The sequence below is a fragment of the Amborella trichopoda genome, chromosome 7, assembly GCF_054954075.1.
Source record: "Amborella trichopoda isolate Santa Cruz 75 chromosome 7, AtrichopodaSantaCruz75HAP2 v2.0, whole genome shotgun sequence".
In the NCBI taxonomy this organism is placed as follows: domain Eukaryota; kingdom Viridiplantae; phylum Streptophyta; class Magnoliopsida; order Amborellales; family Amborellaceae; genus Amborella; species Amborella trichopoda.
This window is the reverse complement of record NC_142342.1, coordinates 40,378,814-40,404,502: the sequence shown is the minus strand read 5'-3', so window position 1 is coordinate 40,404,502 and position 25,689 is coordinate 40,378,814. Positions and strand designations below refer to the sequence as shown.

Below are 25,689 nucleotides of genomic sequence, written 5' to 3'. Positions count from 1 at the left end.
TATTCACAAGAAGTGGGATCATATGGTTATATCCATTGCTTCATAAGGTTGGTATTAACTCATAGAGATGGCATTTAGTGGATACAATGTTAGTGCTGTTCAAACTGCAACAACCACTGTTTTTATAGAAGGAAGCAACAGCAAAGAATACAAACCGGCTTTTGTCCATCACCATTTTGCTTCAGTTGTTATTTCTATTCTTCATATAGGGATGGAAGAAATTCTTCACTCTAAGGAATGAACGTAGCAGGATACAATTTTTCGTGGAGACATTGTCACCACTTAAATTCTCAATATCACCCTGATGGGAAACGCATGCATTGCATTTCGTAATTGTTCTTCTGTAATATGTTGAGGGCATACATATAACCATGAATGTCTATTGGTTTCACTTTGGTCGTCGGCGCATTTGCACAGACACTTTCAATCGTTTCTGGGACGCATGTATGTGTGCCCATTATTCATCGAAGAAAATTTGCTAGGACAATGAGAAGGCCACACTAAACAGTGTGATAACTTTTTCAAAGAAAAAATGAGAGCACCGAGACCACTGGATTTATTATGCTTCGATGTAACACGTACCCGTACATCAGTCAATATAGCATAGCAGTCCTTGATGTTTTCTTTTCCTCATCCTTGCTTTCCTCAACATTCTTCTAGTTTCTTCCTTTGCTTCCTCAATTGAACAGCTCCAGTAGCTTGCTGTTGGTCTCCCTATGTAGACCATTCGACAGCCAAGATCGTTAGAACGAAAGGAATATCGATGAAACTCAGGGCAATATAGTCCTGGATGAATAATAAGCATGTTTTTTCTTTCCCTACTTTTTAATATCAGTAAGCATGAGATTGAAAACTGCAAGTAGAGAAAACATCAGAAGCTTGATATCAAACTACTTAAGATACGGTTGGGCACTCTAAATACTGATTGCCAACAAAAAGTTTCCAATACCAAGTGTGTTACCTGTTTCTGTTTCTCCAAATAGGCAGTTAAGACCACCGTCCACCTCCTCGTCAGAATCAATGATTATCCTCAACTCGCTTTCCTGCAATACCCCCAAATAATTCTTAATAACAGGTGGTAGCTGAAATACCTTTAGCTATATCTCAGTTTCTTTAACATATAAATCTGAATGAACAAAAGCTAGGATCACCTTGGGGTAAATTATATACTAGAAACTAAATATTAAACTACAATGTGGGATTTCAAAACCACAGAAGGGACATTTAACCTTATTTTTACATTTGCATTTGACCGAAAGGTCAACTCTGAACTATACATCTCAATAGTACCTGCTTTGTCATAACCTAGTGTGGCACTAAATTTCATGAAAGGGCTTATGTGCTTTTCTAATACTAAAATGAGTATATACCTCATAAATGCCATTCTGGAAATAACAAAAAAAATAAAAAATAAAATCAAAATCAACAGCAAACATTATAGGATGGCAATCCAATGGGATACTCTAAATGCACAGTTTGACCTCTACATGAATAGAACAACATTTAGGATGACTTTGGATGATGATGATGTTGAAAATCGAACCTATCTTTGAGATGTGGGATCATGAAAACCACTATAAATTTTCTAAGATATTCGCTTTTTGATAATTTTGCTATCTGCCCTGGAAAGTGAGAGAAATAATAAAAGTCAAATGCATGTTATGGAGCTTAAAATCAAAATTCCAACTGTAAAGAAATCAGTGACAACCTTGCTGGTGGGAAGAGCTTCTTTCTTTATCTCATATTGATGTCTTCTATCAATGCATATAACTGTATCTGATTTGAACTGTTTCGAGGTGAATGGCTCTGTCTTTGGTATCAGTTTGCTTCTTGAGTGAACCTTTGCTGGAGCTGGATGACTGTAAACAACAGCCATCTGTGAAAGATATGCCAAAGAAACAAAGCGCTAAAAGGTCCAAAAACAGGGTCTCGAACCATACTTGCTCGTTTTGGCACGTTGTGGTCTGTGGTATCTCTCAATACTGAGGTTTCTTCTCTGTACAATTGCATCGCAAGTGAAAAAGAAGAATAATAAATGAATTTCAAGGTGATTAAACTTAGAAGTCTTCATTCTGCATACTAAGGAGCATAAAGCAGTACATTAGACGATGTATTGTATTCAGCTATAGGGAGCTCATCTTCAGAAGGCTTTGTATTTGCCCTCATGGCCTGCATGGAATTTCAAAGTATATTAGTAGCTCTTTTCTCTGGTAAAGGTAAGGTAAATAGTTCGCAATGAAACATTTTACAGCACCTTACCCAAAAAAAAAAAAAGAATATTTTACAGCATATAAGGATTCTTTAACTTGCACTCACCCATGGTGAACTATGTTACAAAAAAATGAAAAACTTATAATAATGTGCTCTACATTTTTTGACAAGCATGCCTTTACCCATGTGATGTGGGATGTTTTTAAGTAGGAATATTTCCCATAATATGCCAAGTACACCAACATAAGATTCATAAAAAGCAAGCAAAAGCGTACTGTGATGCCATGGTATATGGAAAAACAAAATCCACAGGGGTCATTGGTGATAGAGAGGGAATGGGGCACATCAGAACAGGACATGGACAATCTCTCCATCTCCATCATTTTCTTGAATGGTGAACATGTTGATTGACTATTGTTCCACAAAATCAATTGGAATATATATACTTTGCTAGAAAGCAAAGGCTGAAGTGTAGCAGTCAGATTTTCTTTTAATTCAGAAAGGAAGTATCCCCAGGCTTTAAGCACACAATCAAAAGGTTTTGCATTATCAAATTATCTAGACAGTAACACCCTACAATTACCTTTAAAGAAATTATCAATCATTATTTCAGGCTAAATTGTGGGTATTTTGATCCTTTTGAAACAGGTAAGTGCAGGTTTTTTGTTTTGTTCATGTATCTGGACTGAGAGTTTTTTCTTTGCTTCCAATACCTGCATTTCTTTGGTGAAGTTGGCGCATATCTCAAATCTGATCTTTGACAAATGCATTTCAATCTGGTCAGGTATTGATTTAAGCACATGCCCCATCTCCTCTAACTTGGGGAGGGCAGATTCCTTTCTAACTTGATCAGGAAGAGTCTTAAGGTTTCCATCAAGGCAAGATTTGATGCCCTCCTGGTCCTTGAGCTGAATTAAAATATGTTGACTCAAGTTAATTTTAGTGCAAATTACTCTATAGTGTGCAAACTGCAAGCAGAGTATGCAAATTTAGAATAAAGCTGAGTTTTGAAAGGATATATCTGCATCAAAAACATCTGCCTCCCATTCAAACTGAACTGATTTACATTAGAACCAATTGAAGTAACCACAAGAATTTAGAAATAAAAGGTATATTGAAGTTTTCCCTCTCTCACCAGGAGATGCAACGTGTTATCCTGAACAATAAGCTTCTTTCTAATATCTTCCACTGTATAATAAAAAAAAGGGAATAGAATAATGAGCATTATAATAGATCTAAATTCAGCAAAGGAAACAGCACTGGGGATCAGGGTGCATACTCTCGAGTGAAACTTCCTTTACTGTTTTGTTGACTTGCATGACGTCACTCTGAACAGAATCTAAAACCATCCCCAGCTTGTTCAATGCAACATCAATGGCTCCAATCTTGGGTTCAAGATCTTCGTTCAATGGAACTGCCCATTCCAATTTTAGTTTACACATTCTCAGGGAAAATCTCATCCATATTAAGAAAGTGTAGTATCGTTTTTATGGACTCTGGAAAATCATAGTCCAAGGCTAAATCCATCGTCCTTTATGCTAACAGATGGTTGGAGATTAACTTTGTGGGTACAGTTATCTCCATCCATCCATCCATCAGTGGGAAAAGATGGTGGAATGTAGCCTTTGACTTATAGTTTCTCATACTGCATTGGACAATTGTATACTTTCCGATCCACGTTACATCAAATTTTACAGTTTCTAGATGCCCATTGTAGCTTCCAATCATAATGTGTGAGCAGACACAACGGACAGCAGTTAATCAGCAATCATTAGACTAACCAAAATTCATGCCTGGTGGTAAATATTTAAACAATCAATAACAATGAAATTATTTCCAAAGTTTTATAAATGCCAATGTTTCTGTGTTGTTTCTCCAGCTATAATCTATGTAGACAATATACAATCAGCAGGTTCTAAGACATTGTAATGCTAAGTCAGGTAGTTTATATGAGAAGAAAATTGCAATATTCTAACTAAACACATCAATATATTATAAGCAGAGAACAATCAGAAGTAAGCACAAACTGGATGGCTAAGTGATAAGGAAAAAAATAATGTTTGCAAATAAGAATAAAGAAATATTATTTTCCTTTTCAATTGGAAAAAAAACGTGTTGTCTTGAAATGACTTTTCAATTGGAAAAAAAAGTGGACTTGAAATGAAAATCCCCAAGAAGAATAATACATGAATAAAAAAAAAGACAGAAAAAGTGAATATGCTAAAGGAGAAAATGAAGATATCTTGCAAAGAAAGAGCAACTGAAACTAAAGCACTATCTGACTTACATCTATGATCAGGTACAGATGACGAGTTCCATCCACACAACATATTGCTAGATGATGATCTTGTTAATGCTAACTGCGAACTCTCATCCCGAGAGCAAGTAATGGGAGCTAAGCAGGAAATCCTCTTCATTGAATTGTCCCTTTCTTGAGAACTAAACCTCTGAAAACATAAGATGCAAAACAAAATCAAACAATGGCTCAGTTAATTGAGATGATAGCTTGTGCATGATTAGTTTCCTATATATATATATATATATATATATATATATATATATATAGCATGTGAAATTGCGATGACTAAGAAATTAATCGAAGTATCAAACAGCATGGGGTTCATAGCGGTAGCTCCTAAGTTTGCTCACCTGCTTGCTTACACACTATACAACAGAATGAAACAAATCGTAGATAAATATACATGTGAATTTCCGAAAGGGGAAGAAAATTCATTTACTTGTTCATATGTTGCCATCTCCTCTTGAGAGTTCTGAGAGAGCTGAGATAGCATTCCTTGTGAATATGACTGTTGTGACTGTGACAAAGTTGACTGCATGACTGACTTGCGAAGCTGAGGTGCCTGAGCCTTGCTGAAGATGGATGAGTCACCATTAGCTGGGACAGGATTTGAGCGTCTATAAAAATAGATAAAGCCATAAATTGACAGTAAGTTCTTAACAAAAAATATAAAGATTGTATATATCTTATGGACAAGAACTGATGATTCTCGAGTGATGTCGATGGAATCAACATCACACAGATTGCGCATTTACACACTCATGTGATAATTTCAGTGTCAATTTTATCTCGATTTCTAATAGTGAAAATTGAAGGTTCGTATTATGAGAGGAAGAGAAAAGATATTAGAATATCTTAGTAAGTTCCTAAAAACTATAATCCACCTCTTACTTTACTTATTTGGGATATTATCTGTAGTCAACTAACCCACTACTGAATTGAATGAGAAGAAAAACTCGTATCTACAGTCTGGAAAAAAAATCCTTTGTTTTTGTTCGGAACTGATTCTAAAACTAGCAATTCTTAGTCTAAACAAGGGAATCAAAGCATAAATCTCTCAAAATTTCCTAATTTCAGAATAACGAGAAAAAAGGAGGGAAGAAAATGCATATTTCTAATGACATGAGCAAAGAAAGTATGAATACACTGACATACCAACAATCAGGATTTCATAAAATGGCCGTATAACTCAAAAATATCTACCAGAAATGGGGAAAATATGGAAATAGGAGAGGAGGACATACTTGCATGCCTTCATGATTAGGAATGTGATAAAAAATGGGAAACCATAATATGGGAATATTCACCAGAATTACAGCAATTATCTGGAAAATTATGCTAAAAACAAATAAGAGAAATCAACTCATAAGATCAGAATGTTTATTAATTGCACTGCTATTTCATCAACATTTTTTATAGGAAAAGAAAGATTAATATTTGTGTTCTGTTTTAGGAAAAATTACCACAATACGGAAAAAATATGAATGAAAATTACAGATAACAGAATTCATTAGAGAACATGAAGCATTTATTTGATATGAAAGACTTTCATGAATGATAAGTGTGATCAAATAATGGAATCATTAAATAGTCACCAGAATTAAAACAAAATGGACAAAAATGTCATATAGAATAATTTAATTCCAGGAGATGAAAATTTAATTGCGGACGATGAAAATTATATTATTATTTCTCCAAATGGAATAAAATAAAGGGGAATGCCAATATTCTCAAAAAAAATAAAGGGGAATGCCAATTCATACACGAGTCAATTACCAGAATCAGGGGAACTATGGGTGATATTTACAAAAACAGGATTTATTTAAGCACGATGAGTTCTGTTGCAGGTGATGTGATTTTTCATGAAATTCTTTTTTGTGGAGTACAGTAACATAAGATTTCGCTAGATTTCTGAAGGATTCCATAGATGAGGGAAAATAGGCCAAATTAAAAGGCTAAAAATGATTTACATACCAAAGATGAATTTTTAGTGACATTAATGACTATTTTCTGGATATTTCGAAATTGATAGTTTCAGAACATAATCCATTACCAGGGGGAAATGGATCCATCTTAAAGCTGAAAAGATGTATAACTTCTTTCTTTCTTACAAAAATGATAATAACAAAGGCAAGCTTGAATAATTTTTCTGAAACACTACCAAATTTAGGGGAAATTGAAGAAATTTAAAAAGAAAAGAATTTATTGGCAGAAAATGAGTGCTTAAAGGCGTAGATTCCTGGAGTGATCAGGAATGACTGCAATGGAGCTCCATAGGAGAAGATACATGAAATTTAAAGGGAAAAAAGATCCCATTCAGATGATGAATGTATGAATATGATCAATGCCACAACATAGGAGGAAGGAGTGGAATGGATCTCAATTAGGGGGAGAAGTGATACTTAAAGAGTAAAAAAACAAAAGATTTCTATGAAATATGAATAGAAAAATATTTCTCCACAGAATTGAGTGCTTAAAGACGCTCAACACCTGGAGCAAAGAGGAAGGACTAAAATGAATTTGGACAGAATTTGCAGCGGAAAAGGATTATCTGCAGAATATGATCGATCGGAGACGATTCATACCTAGATTGGCAAGTAAACAATGAAATTGAACTCGAATCAGGGGGAAATGGACCGAATTTAAAGAGAAAGGAAGATTACTGCAGAAGATGAGTGTTTAAGAGAGAATCAAGAGAAGGATCAAGGAGGAAGCACTAGTATCCAGCTCAAATCAGATGAAAATGGACAATTTACAATGAAAAAGAAATTCAGAATATGAAAACTTGAACTCGATGATTTACCTTGAGTGAGGTGGAAGTACTGAAATGGAGCTCAAATCACAGGCTTTGTTCATCCTTAGCTTCATCTGGTTCAATTTCTTCCTCTGAACGTCTATATTCCTTCTGTTTCCACCTTCTTTCGTAGCTTTTTCTCTATTTTCACCGTATTTTCTCTCTTTTCAAAAGGATTTTAAGCTTTCTCTCTCTGTTCAAGCTGAGGCTTTGAGCTTCTCAAATCACACAACAAAAATGGCGGGCTTCGAAGCTTATATCGAAGGTAGAGACAGTAGTAAGGACCTCACATAGTCACGATATTTCTGAAATGCCCTCCAAATCTCGCTTGCCGATAATGCCTTTGCATGGCCACGAGTCGGTGTATTTACAATATCATTCTTAGTTACATCTCAAAAAACATAAAGGATTTTATGCTCCCTGCAGGAGCAAAATATACATTTGCTCCCTCTTGTAAACCCAATCTATTAGTACATTTAGGACCCAAGTTTTAGAAATGACATTTAAAATTAATGACCAATCTAAGACGGAAATTTGAAAATAAAATTACTTATTGCTTATTGCTAAAATCATGAAATTTGAAAATAAAATTACTTATTGCTATAAATAGTTAAAAATATTTCAGAAAAGGGGGAAAATATCACAATTATATAAGAACAAGTTTATATGCCAGTTAACTAAAGAAATATAAAGTTATCAATTTATTTTTATGTTTTAGTTTATGGAATTTGTACCCTACGAAAGGTGAATTAAGTCTGTAAATAATGCTAATTTTTAATTATTTTTAATTATTTTCTAACATGTTTGGTCAATCCGGATCACCGATCTAGATCAGTGCATTAGATGAGAGATCCTAAAGGTGTTTTAGAACAGTCCAAAGTAAATGCAATGCAAAAGTGGGACTCACCAGAAAGCCCTATGTCCTATTCTCTCCATCACCGTTCATCAAGTGATTCGAAAATGGATATGATGGTAGTCCTATGTTCTATTCTCTCCATCACCGTTCATCAAGTGATTCGAAAATGGATATGATGGTAGTCCTATGTCCTATTCTCTCCATCACCGTTCATCAAGTGATTCGAAAATGGATACGATGGTAGTCCTATGTCCTATTCTCTCCATCACCATTGGACATGGTCACTAAGAATCTATAATGAACTAAGTGGCGCCCTGTCCCACTGCCTCTTCTCCTTTATCATGTTCTCAATTGTACGGCGCGGTGGATTTGGATAAGGTATGCCTCACCCTTTTTTTTCTCTTTTTCTTTCTTTAGCTCCCTTTAAGCTTTTAGGCCATGGATTTACCTCACCATTTCTTTCTCTCGTTCTTTCTTTTAGCACCCTTCAAGCTTTTAGGCCATCACCGATAATTTACTATTTTAATAAATTTTTTCCTAATAATGATCTATATATTATTTGAATGGGTTCATCATAAAGTTATTTGAGATAAATAGTTTCAAACATAAGTCCATCTTTTTGCAAATTTACTTTTACTTTATTCAAAATAATTTGCTAAAATTTACATCTTTATTAAAAATAGTTGAATGTAGTTAGAAATAAAAAAGTTAAGCAATTAAAATAATGCTATGTATAATACAAGATACAGACAAACAAAAAACAAAATAATACTATCCAAAGTATTTTGAATTTAGATAAGATATAATCCATTCCAGATATAATTAAATGTCATCCAATTCCAAATATAATTAAATGTCATCCAAAATTAAATGACATTTAATTATATATCAAATAGATTATCTTATCTAAAATTAAGATACTCATTTTCTTTGTTGTTTGATATGTATCTTTTATTATGTATAATATCATTTAAAGGACTGATTTGCATAAGGTTGCAACCTTAAACAATCAAATTAAGACATCCAAATTTTATCATGAAATTTTATCATGTAAATTTGGTGTTAAAAATTCTTATGGTGGCCTTAAAATTTATTTTCATCTCTAATTATAAAATTTTAAATTCCAAAAATAACTCAAATCAAATATATTTATAAATATATGAAAATCTTAAAAATAGATGGCCCAGATGATGCATTACAAGATGCAACATTTTTGGAATTCGAAATCCTTTTTATTTTCTCCATATTTATACATCTCGATGCCAAGATTATCGTTTTTCAACATTAGAACAACCTTTTTCAATGGATTTTTGAAATGCCCCTTAATTCTATATTTTAAAGTTGGAATCTTGTATAAACTTTTTCCTTCTTTTATTCAAGAGAATTTAAGATCACTAAGAACTTATAAAAAAAGTGAACTGAGCTTCTTAACATTTTGATCTTGCCATTTGGAAATTGCACTGTTCAATCTTAGAACATTATCTTCCAACTTTCCCAACTTGTTAGTTATTGACAGCACGTAGTTGAGATCCCCCTCCACATTTGAAAATACATAATGCACATCTCCATTAAAAAAAATTAAAAAAAAATGATTTCTTTAACTTTCTTTAATAGAACCAAATAAAAAACTTACAAGAAAAAAAAATAGAATACATGAGAACCAAGTAATGGGAATAAACACTCTTCCCTTTCTGCATTAAAGTGGCTTTATCAGTGAAGCAAGGCCTCCATATCTGGTAGTACCCGCCTCCAAGTAGGGCCACCGCGCCCAGGTGGGCCAAACACCCGTAGGGCGCGCCATGGCCAGCACACATAACGCACCTTGCGGCGGGCCCCACGCTCAGCTCTGCCCTCAGCCTCCTCCACCTGCCTCGACAACTCCTCTATCCTGTCCCTCAATTCTGCAGAACGACTGTCAGCTAAATCTAGAGATCTCTCTGCAGCCTCCTGGGCTGCCATGGCTGCCACCGCAAGCTCCTCCTTCACCTTCAATTTTCCATTGGCTATTTCCAAAGATGCCCTTGTCTTCTCCAGCTCTTCCCTTAACATGGCCACCTATAGATAAAAAAAAAAGTTTATATAAGGGTGAGGCCTTAAACAATCAAATTAAGGTGCACGTCAAAAAATCACTACAAGCGGTTGTTTTGATGCTGAAAAACCTTCAAATCCAATCACCTCGACGGACGTAAAAAAAAAATTAAATTAAATTAAATCTTGAAAATAGTGCATCTTGTAATGTATTATCTAGACCATCAATTTTCAAGATTTTTAAGTGTTCATAGATCTACATGATCTACATATATCTGAAGCTTTGAATTTTAAAATAAGATATGAAAATAATTTTTTATGTCATCATAAAGATTTTCAGTACTGAAACAATATCTTTCAGTACCATTTGAAGGTGCACCTTATTTTGATTGTTTAGGGCCTCAGCCTTATACAAAACACCCCCATATATAAATTTATAGATCGAAGAATGAAATAGATAAATATTCATTAAAAAAAAGACATACAGATAAACAGGTGCAGAAATGGCCCAGCTTAACTCAGTAAACACATCAATACAGACAAATGAATGAACAAAGAAGCTTACATTAACCATCCTGAAAAATCCTTGGGGTTTTGTATTGGATGGCCTCTTTACAGTTAGTACCATGTTTGCAAAGGTATGCCATATACACCAAGAGAACGTGCTATCTCTCTGGGCTTTACAATAAGACAATGGTTTTAGTGGGGCATATTAGCCAATCAAAATTTATAAAATCAGAGCAGTTTTTAAGATAGATGCAATTCAAGCATTTGACCACAATGCAATTTTATGCAAAGAATCCTGTAGACTGTCAAGCTAAGCTGGCACCACAACACCTGGAGAGATTGTCAGAAAAGCAGTGTACACTGTATAATACGTCGTGTAAGTCACTGCAAAGGCGTTTGGAGTAAGCACCTTGCTAAAGACACTCGGGATGAGTACCTCAGCGAGTCGATCCCCTCGGGTATCAACAGGGGGTTTATTCCTTGTTGATCATGAGCATTTGATTGAGGCAAATTTTTGTATCCATCCACCTCAGGAAGGTATGAAAAGCTTTTGGAGCGGTTTAACAAGTCCACGAAAATATCTCAAGCACTCATTTAGAAAGCTCTAAGAGGCTCAAATATTCTGAATTTGAATAATCTGAGTAGCTGAAAGCAAAATCGTGTTTAAGATATTTCACTTTTTAGGGGTTGATGGTTTCTTACCCAGGCACAATTCAAGCACTAAATCATTTCATCAGCCTCATATATTCAGTTGCATTGCTGTTTTGATATTCCTATGTCCAACAGCTAATCAAAACATTCTCTTAAAGTTTGATAGTTTCAGTCACCATATATGGAACACCTATATTAGATGTAGCTTCTCTATATGTTTTTTTTTTTTATTTGATTGTTCACTGTACTTCTCTATATGTTTTTCATATCTCAATCTTGTGCAAAACTTGATATTGTTAAAATATAAAACTCGCCTAAAGAAGTTACCTCTAATTTACACTATCTTTTGTCGGCCATACTGCATCTAAGATGGCTAAACTTGGCAAAGAATTTAGAATGCAGCTTCCTCTAAGTTCTAATTAATATATGCTTGTTCGCCATATAACAAACTTGACACAAAATTCAAATTGCAATATAAAAATGAAGCACGATTTTACCTCTGTGTCACGTTGTCCAGCAAAATGCTTCCCAGCTTCAACCTCTAGCTCACAAGCCTCTCTCCATCTAGCTACCTCTTCTTCTGTTGCTGTCATTTCCATTATAAGCTCTTCAACCTTTACAAAAAAAGGAAGAACATGATAATTACACACTACAATGAATTTATACTTCATGAACAAAGTCATCAATGAACAAAAAGACCATACATTTTGGGCCAGAGTAGTCTCCCTTTCTTCAAGATCTTTTATACATAATGCACTTTCTACCAATTTCTGAGCTTGATTTTCAGTAAGGCTCTGCAAACGCTCTGTGTCTGCCCTGGCATGAGAAGGATGAATATCAGTGACTAGTGAGAACTTTCTCCAAGTCATTCAATACTCCCAAAACATTGCAATGGCATAAATCCAAAGGCACTCATGTCAGAAATAGGTCTATAAAGAATCAGTGAATAATGTAATCAATTTAGCACAATTTCGGTTTAGATTGTCTTACTCCTAGGGGATAAATGGGTGCCCATAAGAACGACGTAGAAGCCACTCAAGCCAGTTCATGATAAAAAGATTAGCAAAAAAGAGAGAAGGACAAAAGACGGAAAGCCAGAAACAGATCACCCATCATCTCTGTTGGATGCCCAACCAACATGAATAAAATGCATAAATATTTAGAATTGAAGACCAAGAGAATGGTCAGAAATATCCCAGATGCAGTCCGGATATGTATGAATGTGATGAACGACAGAGTGGATGAGCTCAGTTTCTCAACATATTTCGCACAAGTGATCTCTCAAGAGATAACAGCCAAATAATCCACAGAAGGGCAGGAATATGATGGTTCGACAAGACCAAATTGTAAATTTGGTTTTGCAGGGAAAATAACCAGTTACAGGGAATTTTATGATCTGAAATTTTGCAAATCATATCTAATTCACCTCCTGATCGACCATCAAATGGATGTTCCCCAGTAAATCATGGAGTAGGAAATGATTTGCAGAAATTTTACGCCCCGAATCACTTTTCTTTTTAGATTCTCTCTTTTTATTATTCAAAAGCAACTTGAAAAATATTTGAACCATTTTCTCAATTTGTATCATCCTTGCGCATCGAGATGAATAAAAATGATTTCAATAGTTTTGGGATCAAAAGAAGCGCTCCCTAACATGGTGTTTCGGCCATGGAACCAAATCTACATTTTAATCCTATGGTATCACCAAATCTTTTTCCCTTCTCAAAATACATTTTGATGTGAAAATCAACATAATCATTTTGATGAATATGCCAAAATGACAGCCAAATGGCCTCCAAGAGAAGTGTATCTAATGAGAAATAGGATGAAAAGTTACACATCGCACTCAGATTGTACTCATCCCTAGTGGTCATTTCCCAAGCAAGGTGCCACACATAATATTCTACTGTAGCATCATTAGGCCAAACAACATAGGGAACACCTAAATAAGCATGCAAAAAGAAACACAATCGAATGTCCTCTACTATTGAGGTGAGTCTTCATTGAAAGGATGTCGACCAGTTTACTTAAATTTCCAAATTTGGGGCCAGAAGAATGGAGTTAGATGTACTGATTAAAGCAAGAGAAAAAAGATGGAGTGGAACTGGATTTTTTGCAAGTGCAACAAGCTGGAGTGGAATTCGATTTTTTGCAAGTGCAACTAATAGGCCATCACTTTCGATAAGCTCATGGGAAAGAAGTGGGAATGAAACTTGCAGAAGGAAGAAAAACTTAGATGAATGCTTAATAAACTGAATCAGATAATGGCAACAAAATACAACGGGCATACTGAGCAAAACGTTTCCAGAAAATGAGAAATGGATTCTGCTTCTTGTTTCATTTCTTAAGCATAAGAACAAACCTCATGTTTGAGAAGATGAGTTCCATAACATGAATTGATGGCTTATATCCTACTAGAAGACAATATGTAATCATGTTACCCTCGAACTATGATTGCCTGCCATACAAGGAATCCACGAGGCAATTTTGTTAACACCAGACGAGTGACCGAACCAGTAAGGACACCAGTCCGGTTGGACCAGTTCACCAGTCCAATAAATTAAAAAATTCAATAATAAGGATAAATAAGAAAAATGAAAGAAAAATTATGGAAAAATAGAAAAATTAGACAAACCAGAAAATTTCAAAAATTTATTAGAAACAAAATTAGATTCATAACATGCCTAATAATTATACAGAAAAGAATGTATACCAAGTAAGTGAAACCCAACAACAATAAGCTCATTAAAGTAAAACAACCATTAACATGGATACATGCAGTGTTTCAAAAAGTGCTAGGCGGCACCTAGACAATGGGGGGGGGGGGGGAGGGTCCAAGCAGCCCAACACCTAGGCGGGCACCCAGAACCTGGACGGGCTAGTAGAAATTTTTTTCTTTTTAGGGTTTTCTCTCTCTAAAATAGGCTCCACAATTTTGCACCTTTAGTATTAAAAAGCAACCCAAAAATACCCCACGAGGGGTATTTCCGCCCTTGGGTGGGGCGCAAGCCCTGGGCGGCCGCTTAGGCGGGTTTAGGAGGCCGCTTAGGCGGGTTTAGGCGGCCGCCTAGGCAGGTTCCCGGGCGCCTAGGGATATGCGCTTTTTTTGGGCGCCTAGGCCTGGGCGATGCGCCCAGCTCCCCAAAACCGCCTAGGCGTTGGGCGGTCCGCTTTTTGAAACATTGGATACAGGAAACAACCTACTGCATTTTCTTTTTATAATGTTGGACTGTTGAAACAACCTGCTGCATTGATTTAATAAAAAAAAAGTAAAAAACACCATCTCTTGCAAGAACCTCGAAAATTCAAAATTTTCTATTTTCTCAAATATGAAACAAACAATAAAAAATAATGTATAATAAACTTAGGGCACGAAATTAGGCAGATTGATGACCAAAATCCTCCTCGAAAGTTTAAGGATTTTTGCCCAAAAATAGATACACAGAGAGAGGAAAAAATGCCAAAACAGCTCTCTTTCTAAAAAAAACCACCTCTTTAATCCCCAACTAGGGCTGGGAATTTACCTAGACCCGACCCGACTACCCTACGCAGTCTGGGTCTGGGTATGGGTCCAAGATTTGGCCCCAGCGGATTGGGGGTGGGTCCAAATCTTGGACCCGAATAGTAAATCTAGTTGGGTCCAGGTCTGGGACCCGACCTGGTTATTTTAAAATACGATATAATATGTTAGAATATGTTTATATATAAATTTATAAAGGTTAATATAGTAATATTTTTTTTAAGGTTATAGACGTATTAATATAATATTATTTTATGTACTTTTTAAGGTTATATATAATATACAAATTATTGATATATTATTTTATTTTATTTTTTCATTTTTTTCTTTGCAAATCTTCTTATTAGTCTTAAAATGAGAAAATTGATAAATTATTGCCCAAATATTCTTATTAGCTATTTACATGTTTTTGGTAATTTTTAGGATTTTTGGTAATTTTTTGATACACGTTTTTAGGCAATTTTTAAAATTTGAGCTAATTTTTTACTTTTTCTATATGTAATCCGTTGGATCTTGGTCCAGGTATGGGTCCTTCAAATAAATTCCAGGTCGTCCGGGTCTAGATATTCTAGACCTGGTCGGGTTCGGGTCCGGGTTTGAGTCACATGTATGGATTTCAGATCCGGGCAGACCGGGACCCGGACCCTACCCGACATGTTCCCACCGCCTGGACCCAGACCCTACCCAACTCATTCCCACCCCTATCCCCAACCCACCCTAATATAGAAAACAGACTAAAATGCCCCTAAACTATTTTGTTAGGACAAAAACAAAATCTAAAATTGACATGATTTAATAAATAGGAGGCCTTTTATGTCATTTTGAGGCCCATCAATGCTGGTAGACCAGCCAGTTCAGGTGTTCGACTGGCCGGTCCAACAGTCTAGCACTGGTTAAGCGGGCCATCCAGTCCAAGGGAGTCGACTGGACCTGAAAGACTAGTGGTCCAGCAGTTTCTAATTTGAACCAGCCGGTCTGGTCCAGTCTTAGCATCATTGAGCTGCTCAGGTCTGAACATTATTTATTGTGGGACACAATAAATTCTAAAGAATTGCATTCCAATCTCCACTCAGATGACTATCTTCGAAAAGTAATTGATTTCTAGATTGATAATAATTACATAATGATGTAGTTATATACATTAAAAAAGACATAAAAATCTCTAAAAGCATAAGATTACATAATGATGCTCAGTGAGAAAAGTACCTTGACTCTTCCAAAGACTGCTTACGTTGAGCATTCTCAAGCCTGAGATTCTTCATTATATTCTCCACGGTGGAGGCCTGAACCAACACAAAAGTCCCACAAATCAAACCCAAGTGGCAACCCTAGTTGGAAGCCAGGTTAAAAAAGAAAACTAAGATGCAGGTCATTTTCTTAAAAAAAGCAAAAAAGCAAAAAGAAAATCAATTTATTGTATCTTCCCCCAATTTTTTTAAGAGATGATAAATTGTTTATATCATTGTTCTCCAAGAATGCAGTTTCTTTTGTATATTTCACCAATCAAAACTAGAAAGTGGACACCTTTTTTTTGAGAATATGTATTACCATATGAAAACATCATTGCTTAAAAATTCTAGTCAAATTCAGACATACTGATATTTCATAATACATACAAATATATATGTAGAATTCAGAATACTGTAATAAATAGCTCTATATAATTTCAAAACAGTAGTAAAATAACATATTAAATAGAATTCTAGAAGCAACTTTAACAGCAATAAAACAATCTGCTACATAATGAGATGAGAAAATGAGATTCCAAATTTCTCATCTAGATTTATAATGACACCTAGTTATCAAAAGCAAAGCAGTGAATATTCATCTACTGTAGACCAATGGTGTGTGCTAGGGGGCACTGGGGCATCCACCACCCATATCCGAGAAGGAATAATGGAGATTGATCCTATTCCCCGAGGAGAAATACTCAACTGGGTTCTGTTAATCTACACCATCCATCATAAGCAACAAATGGTGGATGCTCCCTTGGTGACTATATATATATCATATCCAATTGTGTATTGTACACTTCCCCATGTTCTTTTCAGTGTATATACAGAGACATTCACATACCACGCTAACAACCTCTTCTTCTCCCTCACTTTCATCTGATTTCACTTTTCCTGAATTTCCACAAGCCTCTGATTCAGTAGTTGAAAAACCCATCATGAATCCGAACCCTACTTTTTGCAACCCACGTTCTGCGATTTGTAATATTGCCCCCCTCCTCTGATCACCACCTCCTTTCAACCTGTTTCATTGTTTCTTTTTTAGTTGCGATTCATGAATTACTGAGGAGGTGAGAACTTGTATTAATTGCAAAGATGATTGTTTGAGTTCTTTTTTTTTTTCTCTCTCTCTCTCTCACATGGCATGTCATGCCCAGCATTTGCTGAATCACATCCCTTCGTCCACCACGCAAAAATTACATATGTCTCCGTTTGAATGTAATAAACATCAAAAGAGTTACTTTGGAGAACGAGAGAGAGAGAGAAGCTACTTGCAAACCAATAAGCACATAAGAAACTGTTGAGAGGAGAGAGAGTGTGTGTGTGATAAGTACAAGAGTAATAGTTACCAGAGAGATGGAGCTGCTAGAACAGGAATGACAATAACATAAATCGTAGAGAGAGAAAGAGAGCAGTAGCTTGAATATGAATAGTTACAACACAAATTCTAGAGAGAGAGACAGATAATTGAAGCATCAACAATTACAAAAAGGAACCTGTTATAATCCCTTTCAACTGCCTCCTTTTCCATTAGAGCAACCCTTAGCAGACGGTTTATATCCCTATTCTCCTCAGTCAAGCTCACCACACTGTTCTCCAACTCCTTCCTCTCTCTGACCCTGATTTCTTCATACCCCTTCAACCCATCTTCAACCGCAGTCACAGTTCTCCAAATACTCCTAACCCTAATCACATAATCATCCAATTCCTCATCAAAACCCAACTCTTTAGCATGTCTCTCTTCATTAGTCTCTGGCTTCGAAGCACCAATCTTCTCAAGAACTCGACAAAGTCGACCATGAATATCGGTCATAACCTCGGACTGGTTCGAAATAAATCGCCTCCATTTGGTTCTTTCTTCCAGCATTTTCTGGTTATCCTCCATGGTCATGGCTTTGGCCTGGACGCCGAGCCTGTGAAAATGGACACTGCTGAAGTCAGCTTCATGGCCTAGGGTTAGGGTTTCGAAATGGTGTATCTTCGGATTTGGCGTTCTCTGGTTTTGGGTTTTGGGTTCCAGGGTGTAATGTTCCGGGGTTCCTGAGGAATCATCTGCCATGGTGGTGATCCATTTAATGGAGAGTGAAGAAAAGGCCCTTCCGGTTTCATGACTGTCGAGAGAGAAAATCCTAGGTATTACTTGGACGAGAAAACTAAAGAGATAAACCCCAGCTACCAGTCTAAATTGTAAAGCAGATGAAATTTGGAGTCAAAGCATATATATATATAGAGAGAGAGAGAGAGAGAGAGATACCGCCTGAAAAATATTTGGAGCAGAAATACAGAGCGTGATCTACGGTTCCTGATACGTAGTAGTTTGAAAACAGTAACTAGCAATATCTTAGCGGCCTGTTGTAGACATCGGACGGTTGGTGGGAACAGCTCCCTCCGCTCATCTTCCTTTTATGGCTTGAGATGTATGACAAAGTTCAAAAAAATTTATTTTGAATTTTGAGTCTCGTTAATGACAAATGCACAACAACCCAATTTAAAATCAGATGAACAGCCCAAAAATAAATGATCTCTTTATTTTATTTTTTTTGTGGGAAATACATGTTGTGCCGCTCGCTGCTTGATTGATTATATGACCTAGTAAGGTTGTTAGAGGGGATTGGAGAGAAAAAATAATTAAAATATAAATAATAATAAAAATGAAGGTTGTTAGAGGGGATTGGAGAGAAAAAATAATTAAAATATAAATAATAATAAAAATGAGAGAAGATAGATAAAAATAATTAAAATAAGGGTGTGGTTTTCATGAAGGTGTAACTTTAAACAATCTAAATAAGGAGCACCTCTAAATTTTATCATAATATATAATGTTGGTGTAAAAAAGTATTAGGATTATCTCAAAATCTATTATCATATATAATTATAAAATATTAGATTCCAAAAATGATTAAAATCAAGTAGATCTATAAACATATAAAAATCTTGAAAATAGATGGTCTAGATATTGTGTTGTAAGATGCATTATTTTTAGGGCTCAAAATCTTTTTTTGAATATTCATACATATTGATGTTGAGATGACCAAATTGAAGATTTTTCAACATTAAAACAATATTTTCTGATGGATTTTTTACGTGCATCTGTAATTCTACATTTTAAGGTTGCAACTTTATATAAAAAATTTTCTTTAAAATAATAATAATAAAAAGGAATAAAATATAGATAAATTATTATAAATAAACCTATATTTTCGTACAATTGGAAAAAAAAAAAAACCCTAACTTTCAAAAACCTCATCTACACCCTTTCACATTATTTTTGGACGAAAATGACCTTCACGGTAGTCTTTTTACCGTAAATAACATTATGGTAATTTACCATATTGCCTAGCAAATTTTATATGGTAATTTATTTACCGTAATTCTTAAAACATTTTATACGGTACTTTAATTAGCGTAACGTAATAACATTCAATTACGGTACTCGATCTGCTGTAATACTTTACATATATTATACGGTATTAAAATAACTGTAATGTTCTCCTGCCTGTTTTTATCGATTTTTTGCATAACACCCTATTTTCACGATTTCTTTAGCATTTTTTTTTTTCTTAGCCTCCTCCCTCAAAAGACCATAGTGCTAATAAAATAATACATATTACAGTAAGCTATAATATTACCGTCATAAAATAATACCATAAAAATTGAACAAGGTACTCATCAAAAAGCTTAAACTTAATTGATCTAAAATGAACTTAAGTGATCTACAAACTTTACACATACCACATTACATAAGATTGAACTAGCTTGATCACGTACTTTCTAAAATTCATATCAGCAGGCATTGACCACTTTACAAATTCATATACTTGATTTACATATCATATCAGCAGACACAAAATGGCATATCAAAAAAAGATGAATTGACACTAATGGTCTCTTTACATTATTTCATATATTTGATATATATGTCTTCCGGTTATGGCCTACGACCCCGTATCGGCTACACTTAAGAGGCCTAATCTCTTTTGTATTCTGTTGGTTTTCGTCGTTTCTTTGGCCGACTTGCGGTTCGTCTTACAGCTGGCGACAATACTGTTGTATAGACAACCTCTGATAACTGCAGTGCATTAGGAATTAGGTTGAATCTGGCAACTCTACGATACATTTGAATTGTGAAATAAACGTTGCAAAGTTTGTAACATGTTCATGCCTATGATCTATAGTGGCGATTGCATGACTGCACGACAACCCACTAACCTGCCACACTTGATAACTGCGTGTATGAGTAGCCAGATTAACAATATATTTCTTATCCTCATTAATCTCATATATATCATCATGTGCTTATGTGACTGTATCAAGGAATCTAGACTGATACCTCCTCATGTCTATTACTTTTTGGGTCTTCGGTATAAGCACATCCCTCCATTCTAGGAACATGGTCATCTTCTTTGAAAATTCTCTCATGAGCTTAACCCTTAAGCATTCAAGGAGTTTAATACGGGGTTTATCCCGAGCCTTTAATAACTACTAGTTATATGATTCAGAGATGTTTGATGTAAGATGATTGTATCTACACCCCTGAAAATATGTGTTTATCCAATATTTCAGATGTTATAACATTATCCAGTCATAGGCCTTTGCATTTGCATCCTTAATCTTTGCCATGTACTCATCGAAATCTGTTATAGATAATGCACGTGCAGTTTCCCAATAAAGTTTTGTGAGCGCCGAATTTCTATAGGTCTTTTTGAAATTATCGGCAAAGGTGATTCATACAATATTTTTGTTCACAAGTTGGGAATACTTTATCAATTGCGTCTTGAAACCCTTTCTGACGATATGAGATAATAGCCAATGCTGGCAGATCAGGCCTCTCGTCAACGGTTCATTGATAAGCTCTAGAAACCAAGTCCAACTTAATGTGTTTTCACTCTCAACCACTGCATATGCTATTGGAAATATATTTTTATTTCCATCTACCCCAACTGCAGCCAATAGTATCCCTTTGTACCTTCCCTTTAAAAATGTCTCATCTAGTCTCATAAGTATCCTACAACCAAACATAAAACCATACAAACATGGATGATTGCCTATAAACACACACTCAAACCTATCACGATTATCTGTTTGAATAATCGTTACAGTTCCAGGTTAGTGATTTGGATCTTATGAAGGTACTTGGAAAGGTCTTCGTATTCCTTCACGTGGGAACTCTCATTTACCTCTCGTGCAAACTCTTTGCATCGCCATGCTTGTTGGTAAGATAGTATGACACCTTGATCACGTTGTATATCATTAACCATATCTCCAGATGTCGGATTGGGCATATTATTCAAACGTTCTTTGATCTTGCTTGCGACCTAATGGCTTTCGACAAGCGGCTGATGAAATATACCTATTCCGTCGGCACATGAATGCATGTTTACAAATTTCTTCACCCTAAAGAAGTTTGTTGTATTAACCCTCAAACAACGCACTTGCCATAAACACTTATCTACAGCATACCTCGCCCATACACGTCTCTCCTCGCTTTTTATAAACTTCATATTGAAATTTTGTGATATGATATAATCAATAAGGTGATTACGGCATGCATGTACATCATCAAAATGCTGATCTTGTTAAAGTACAATTTCGTAACGGTTAATCCTAAAGGGGTTTTCTACCTTAAACATGTCTTTTCTCATTACCATAAACAAAAGACTATGATGCTTCAGTTTAATCTAAAAACAATTTATTTAAATTTTTAATATTTTATCGACCAATCGGTATTGATGCTTGGACCATACATATGGTGAATGAGTTGGTTAGTTCACACTATTCCTTCTTGTCGAACAATTTGGATTTTATTCACACTATTCCTTCTTTTCTATCAAATCTATCATAACCACTATCTATATTCCACATAATTGTGTACCAGAAATAGGAGCTAATGAACAAACCTGCGAAACCATAGAAATACATCACAATCCCTTGTGGAAAAAAAGGCCATGTACAAAAAATATTGATATATCAATTTTTTAAAATATCACACATCACAGTTTAGGCACTACTGGCCTCTTTACAACAGTTAGATACTACTGACCTCTTTAAAACAAAGAAACATATTATCGTGAACGTTTTCGTCGTATTGGCAACTTCTCTCCCCACTGTGACAACTGCAATTCGGTATTTGAGCTACGCTCCTGTTATGAGCTGCTCTCCTCCCATCTTACAACACGATGACGTAACTGCCATCTAGGCTCCTCTGGTTGAACCGATGTGGAGATGGATTATGTATTACTTGGCCCCTCATCTGGTTGAGAAGGAAGCCATACTGGTGGTACGTTGTCATCCATCTCATCATCCAACTCCAATTCCTCAGATGCATCATCTTCCCCTGCAACTTCTAGGTAATAAAATTTCAGCAATTCTAATGCTTCCCCAACTAGGTCCCAATTTCTTGAATTGTAACTTTCATGTACAAGTTCAGCTGCATAGCTGATGTCCCTATGTTGTGTTAAGTAATATGAAATTATTGAGACTTCTAAATTTAAAATGTCGTGAATAAAAAATGTCGTAAATAATCTATGAAATATGAAAATAGATTATTACCATTCTATCTTCATCATTTTAACCTCGAGGTGCGTATTTGGAAGGACGTTTTTTAAATGGATTATGGATTAAGGGCCTAGTCCTTAACCTGTACCACTCGATGTATTATTGTGTTAGATTCCCATTGAACATAGCTTCATCTGCCTGACAAATATAATATAATATATTCGTCCACATATCAATTTCAACTCGAAGCTCATATGCCCAGTTATCAGCCTTTTTCAGCCTTCTATCTCTCATCTCCTACTACAAGGGATCAACCGGCATCCCTTGGTGAAGTCCAAATTGTCGAAGCACATGATCTAGCATGTACCCCTCACAAAATGTGTCCACATATGCGGTATGTGCGACACAAATCAGTCTGGCGGACAATAAGCCCATAATCTTTGTCCTCTTCAGTTTCCTCTTCTAGATCACGATAATCATCGTATGAGATCCATGTCTTATGACAAAAAAAAGACAAATTTTAAGTTAAATAACCTGCACAAAAAATTAATTAAATTATATTATACTAAATATATGATAACTATATTATACGAACATCATTTATCCGTGCGTTATCAATCTTCTATCGCCCCATGAGACAAAAGTTCTGAGCGTTGTCTCATTCTCTCGGAGGGGCCCATCTGAGGGATCTAGGTTGCTTTGCCCTTATTTATTTGGGAATTGGGCACAACAATTTGAAATCCTCGTACGCCCAACACTAAAATGTATGTACAAAAAAATAAGAGTTACAACAACAAATATCTATTGAACTTTAAAAAAGCTATCAAAATATTAATATACTAGCATTATCAGAAAAAGAGTGACTAATCCACTTAAGTGTTGATGACCAAGGCGAACAACCTTTGATAAGCCTCAAAACAGTTGTAAATATATTGTAGGAATCGTACTATTTGTGGAATCCGCAAATATTGTGCAGTCGACTAGATATATGAGATAGGCACGGGTGTAACATAAAAGAGCGGTTATAGTTATGTGATAGCCGCTTAAAAGTGTTCCTCAGCTATGATAGCATGATAATAGAATGATTACGACCAAGTGGCAGTTGTCCTATCATACGAACTATATAATCCCCATAGTTATCAATTTTCCTCAAAATTACACCTACACCAGTCACTTTTAACCGAAAAATTTTTCATGCATCTTCAAGAGTAGGCAACATCTTTCTGACGTCTATATTGAAGTGGTCGGTGTTCGTCTCTACGCACCACCTCTCAATAATAGTATATAATGTGTCACGATCATGATGAGTCATCGGTACTATTGTCAGATGATACAATTCTGATCTTCAGACAAAATTAATTTGACTGTTGTTTATTAAAGGCCATGAAGAAGTTGCATGGGGATTCTCATCAACCCTGAGGGAATTTTCCCGATCCTGAAGTGGAATTTGTGATTTTAGATACTAAAATAAATAAATTGATTAACTAACATGATAGATAAATAATATAATTTTAAATACTTGTACATATATCTCCTTCCCAAATGTTCTGTGATATATGCTTTGTCTATTAAGCAATGTAGCCATCTCATGACCTCCAGGGAATGATGCATCTTTTGCCATGATCCTTGTTCAAAAACCCATAATAAAGAATAAACTAATAGTAATCACATTGGATCCTTTTGGTTTAATCACAATGAATCAAGTAGGTTTAATCACATTGGACTCTTTTGGTACAAGTTAATCAAGTAGGTGTAATCACAGTCATCACTACACAAAACGCACAAAAGAGCTTAAGCTCTAGGTGTGAACACGGGAAGTTATAAATCCCCAACCATTGCATACATGAGAAATGATTTAGCACAAGAAAGATAGTCTACAATGACATTTGATATTTTCAACAAAAATATAACATAACATAAGCACAAAAATTGAGTTCACTAAATCAAGATCATGAAATTTTTTAACTTAAATAGACCAAAACATAGGATAATTATGTAAGGCAATGACAATTATAAGCTACAAATGATACATGAAATTGATATGTCGACTCTTACTCAACTTGTTGTTGTGTGCAAACAATTTTCAATATTCTTCAAAAAATATGCATTAATTTTCAGCAAAAAAAAAGGGATTTAGAAATCACAAAAATCATGACTTCTCATGAATATAATGACACTTCGTCGCATTTCTTAGAGCCATGAGACATAAATTCATATACAATAAGGATCATGCTACTTTTATCTCCATAAGACAACATGCGTTTCATAAAACGAAGCTTTCATTTATAACTATCTTGTTATGTTAGATATGGAGCACATTTCCAAGGCTATATGCATACATATATCCAATGCATAACAAATAAAAAATACACAATGCTGAACCGTGGAATAATAAAAAAAAAGATTTAGAAAAAATATGATTGTTTAGGCCTAATTTTTGTAATATCTTCAAAAAATATGAACTAATTTTTAGCAAAAAAAAAAGGGATTTAGAAATCACAAAAATCATAGCTTCTCATGAATATAATGGTAGTTTGCCACATTTCTTAGAGCCATGAGACATAAGTTCATATACAATTAGGATCATGTTAATGTTTTATCCATAACAATGGATCAGCACAATACTGAACCGTGGCTATGACAATAGAAGTAAGGAACACGTTTTTTGATGCCTAAATATCTTCAAATTGTTTTAATATTACAACCTCTTCTAGATCATCAAATTGTTTTAATATTACAACCTCTTCTAGATCATCAAATTGTTTTGAAAATACATACGTGATATTTCAACCTCTTCTAGATCATTACAATTCTAATTGTTTTGATGCCTAAATATCTTCAAATTGATGTTACAAAAATCATCGCTTCTCAGTGGAATCAAATAGATCATCACGATGCATCACAAACAAAAAATACACAATGTTGATCTGTGGAATAAAAAACAAAATATACAACCTCATTTATGATATAGAAACAATGATTAGAATATAGAAATTGAATAATAGATCATCACATGGTAGGCTCGAAACGTGGAATCAAAAAATAAATATATAACCTCATTTATAAATCTAGAGAAATATTTCTTACCTAAAAAAT

At 35.0% G+C, this 25,689-nt stretch overlaps 2 protein-coding genes and 1 long non-coding RNA gene across 6 annotated transcripts; 1 reads left to right on the top strand and 2 right to left on the bottom strand.

Annotated features, from left to right (window-relative positions):
* Positions 1–2: 2 nt before the first annotated feature.
* On the bottom strand, positions 3–7,667 carry PRD3 (putative recombination initiation defects 3). Of its 3 annotated transcripts, none has more exons than XM_020669097.2 (12): positions 7,314–7,667; positions 4,950–5,127; positions 4,499–4,658; positions 3,491–3,625; positions 3,347–3,399; positions 2,925–3,119; positions 2,101–2,169; positions 1,941–1,996; positions 1,709–1,859; positions 962–1,043; positions 583–714; positions 3–433 (listed from the first exon to the last, which is right to left on the bottom strand). In XM_020669097.2, exons 1-11 carry the CDS (start codon positions 7,376–7,378, stop codon positions 590–592), a joined length of 1,269 nt encoding a protein of 422 aa, XP_020524756.1. In that variant the 5' UTR covers positions 7,379–7,667; the 3' UTR covers positions 3–433; positions 583–589. The 3 variants fall into 3 exon arrangements, with proteins under 3 accessions (XP_020524756.1, XP_088727428.1, XP_020524759.1); XM_088871302.1 differs by having other exon boundaries at positions 4,950–5,082; positions 7,314–7,541; XM_020669100.2 differs by having other exon boundaries at positions 3–714; positions 4,950–5,082; positions 7,314–7,542.
* Positions 7,668–8,549: 882 nt separating this feature from the next.
* On the top strand, positions 8,550–10,024 carry LOC148781421 (uncharacterized). The gene is made up of 2 exons (XR_016058959.1): positions 8,550–9,015; positions 9,057–10,024. It is a non-coding gene; the product is annotated as an uncharacterized LOC148781421 (long non-coding RNA).
* On the bottom strand, positions 9,753–18,292 carry LOC18422861 (ATP-binding protein). Of its 2 annotated transcripts, XM_020671601.2 has the most exons (7): positions 17,595–18,292; positions 16,943–17,120; positions 16,073–16,149; positions 12,051–12,162; positions 11,844–11,960; positions 10,568–10,594; positions 9,753–10,215 (listed from the first exon to the last, which is right to left on the bottom strand). In XM_020671601.2, the coding sequence occupies exons 1-7, from the start codon at positions 18,155–18,157 to the stop codon at positions 9,871–9,873; spliced, it is 1,419 nt and encodes a 472-aa protein (XP_020527260.2). In that variant the 5' UTR covers positions 18,158–18,292; the 3' UTR covers positions 9,753–9,870. The 2 variants fall into 2 exon arrangements, with proteins under 2 accessions (XP_020527260.2, XP_006827594.2); XM_006827531.4 differs by lacking the exon at positions 10,568–10,594.
* Positions 18,293–25,689: the final 7,397 nt, after the last annotated feature.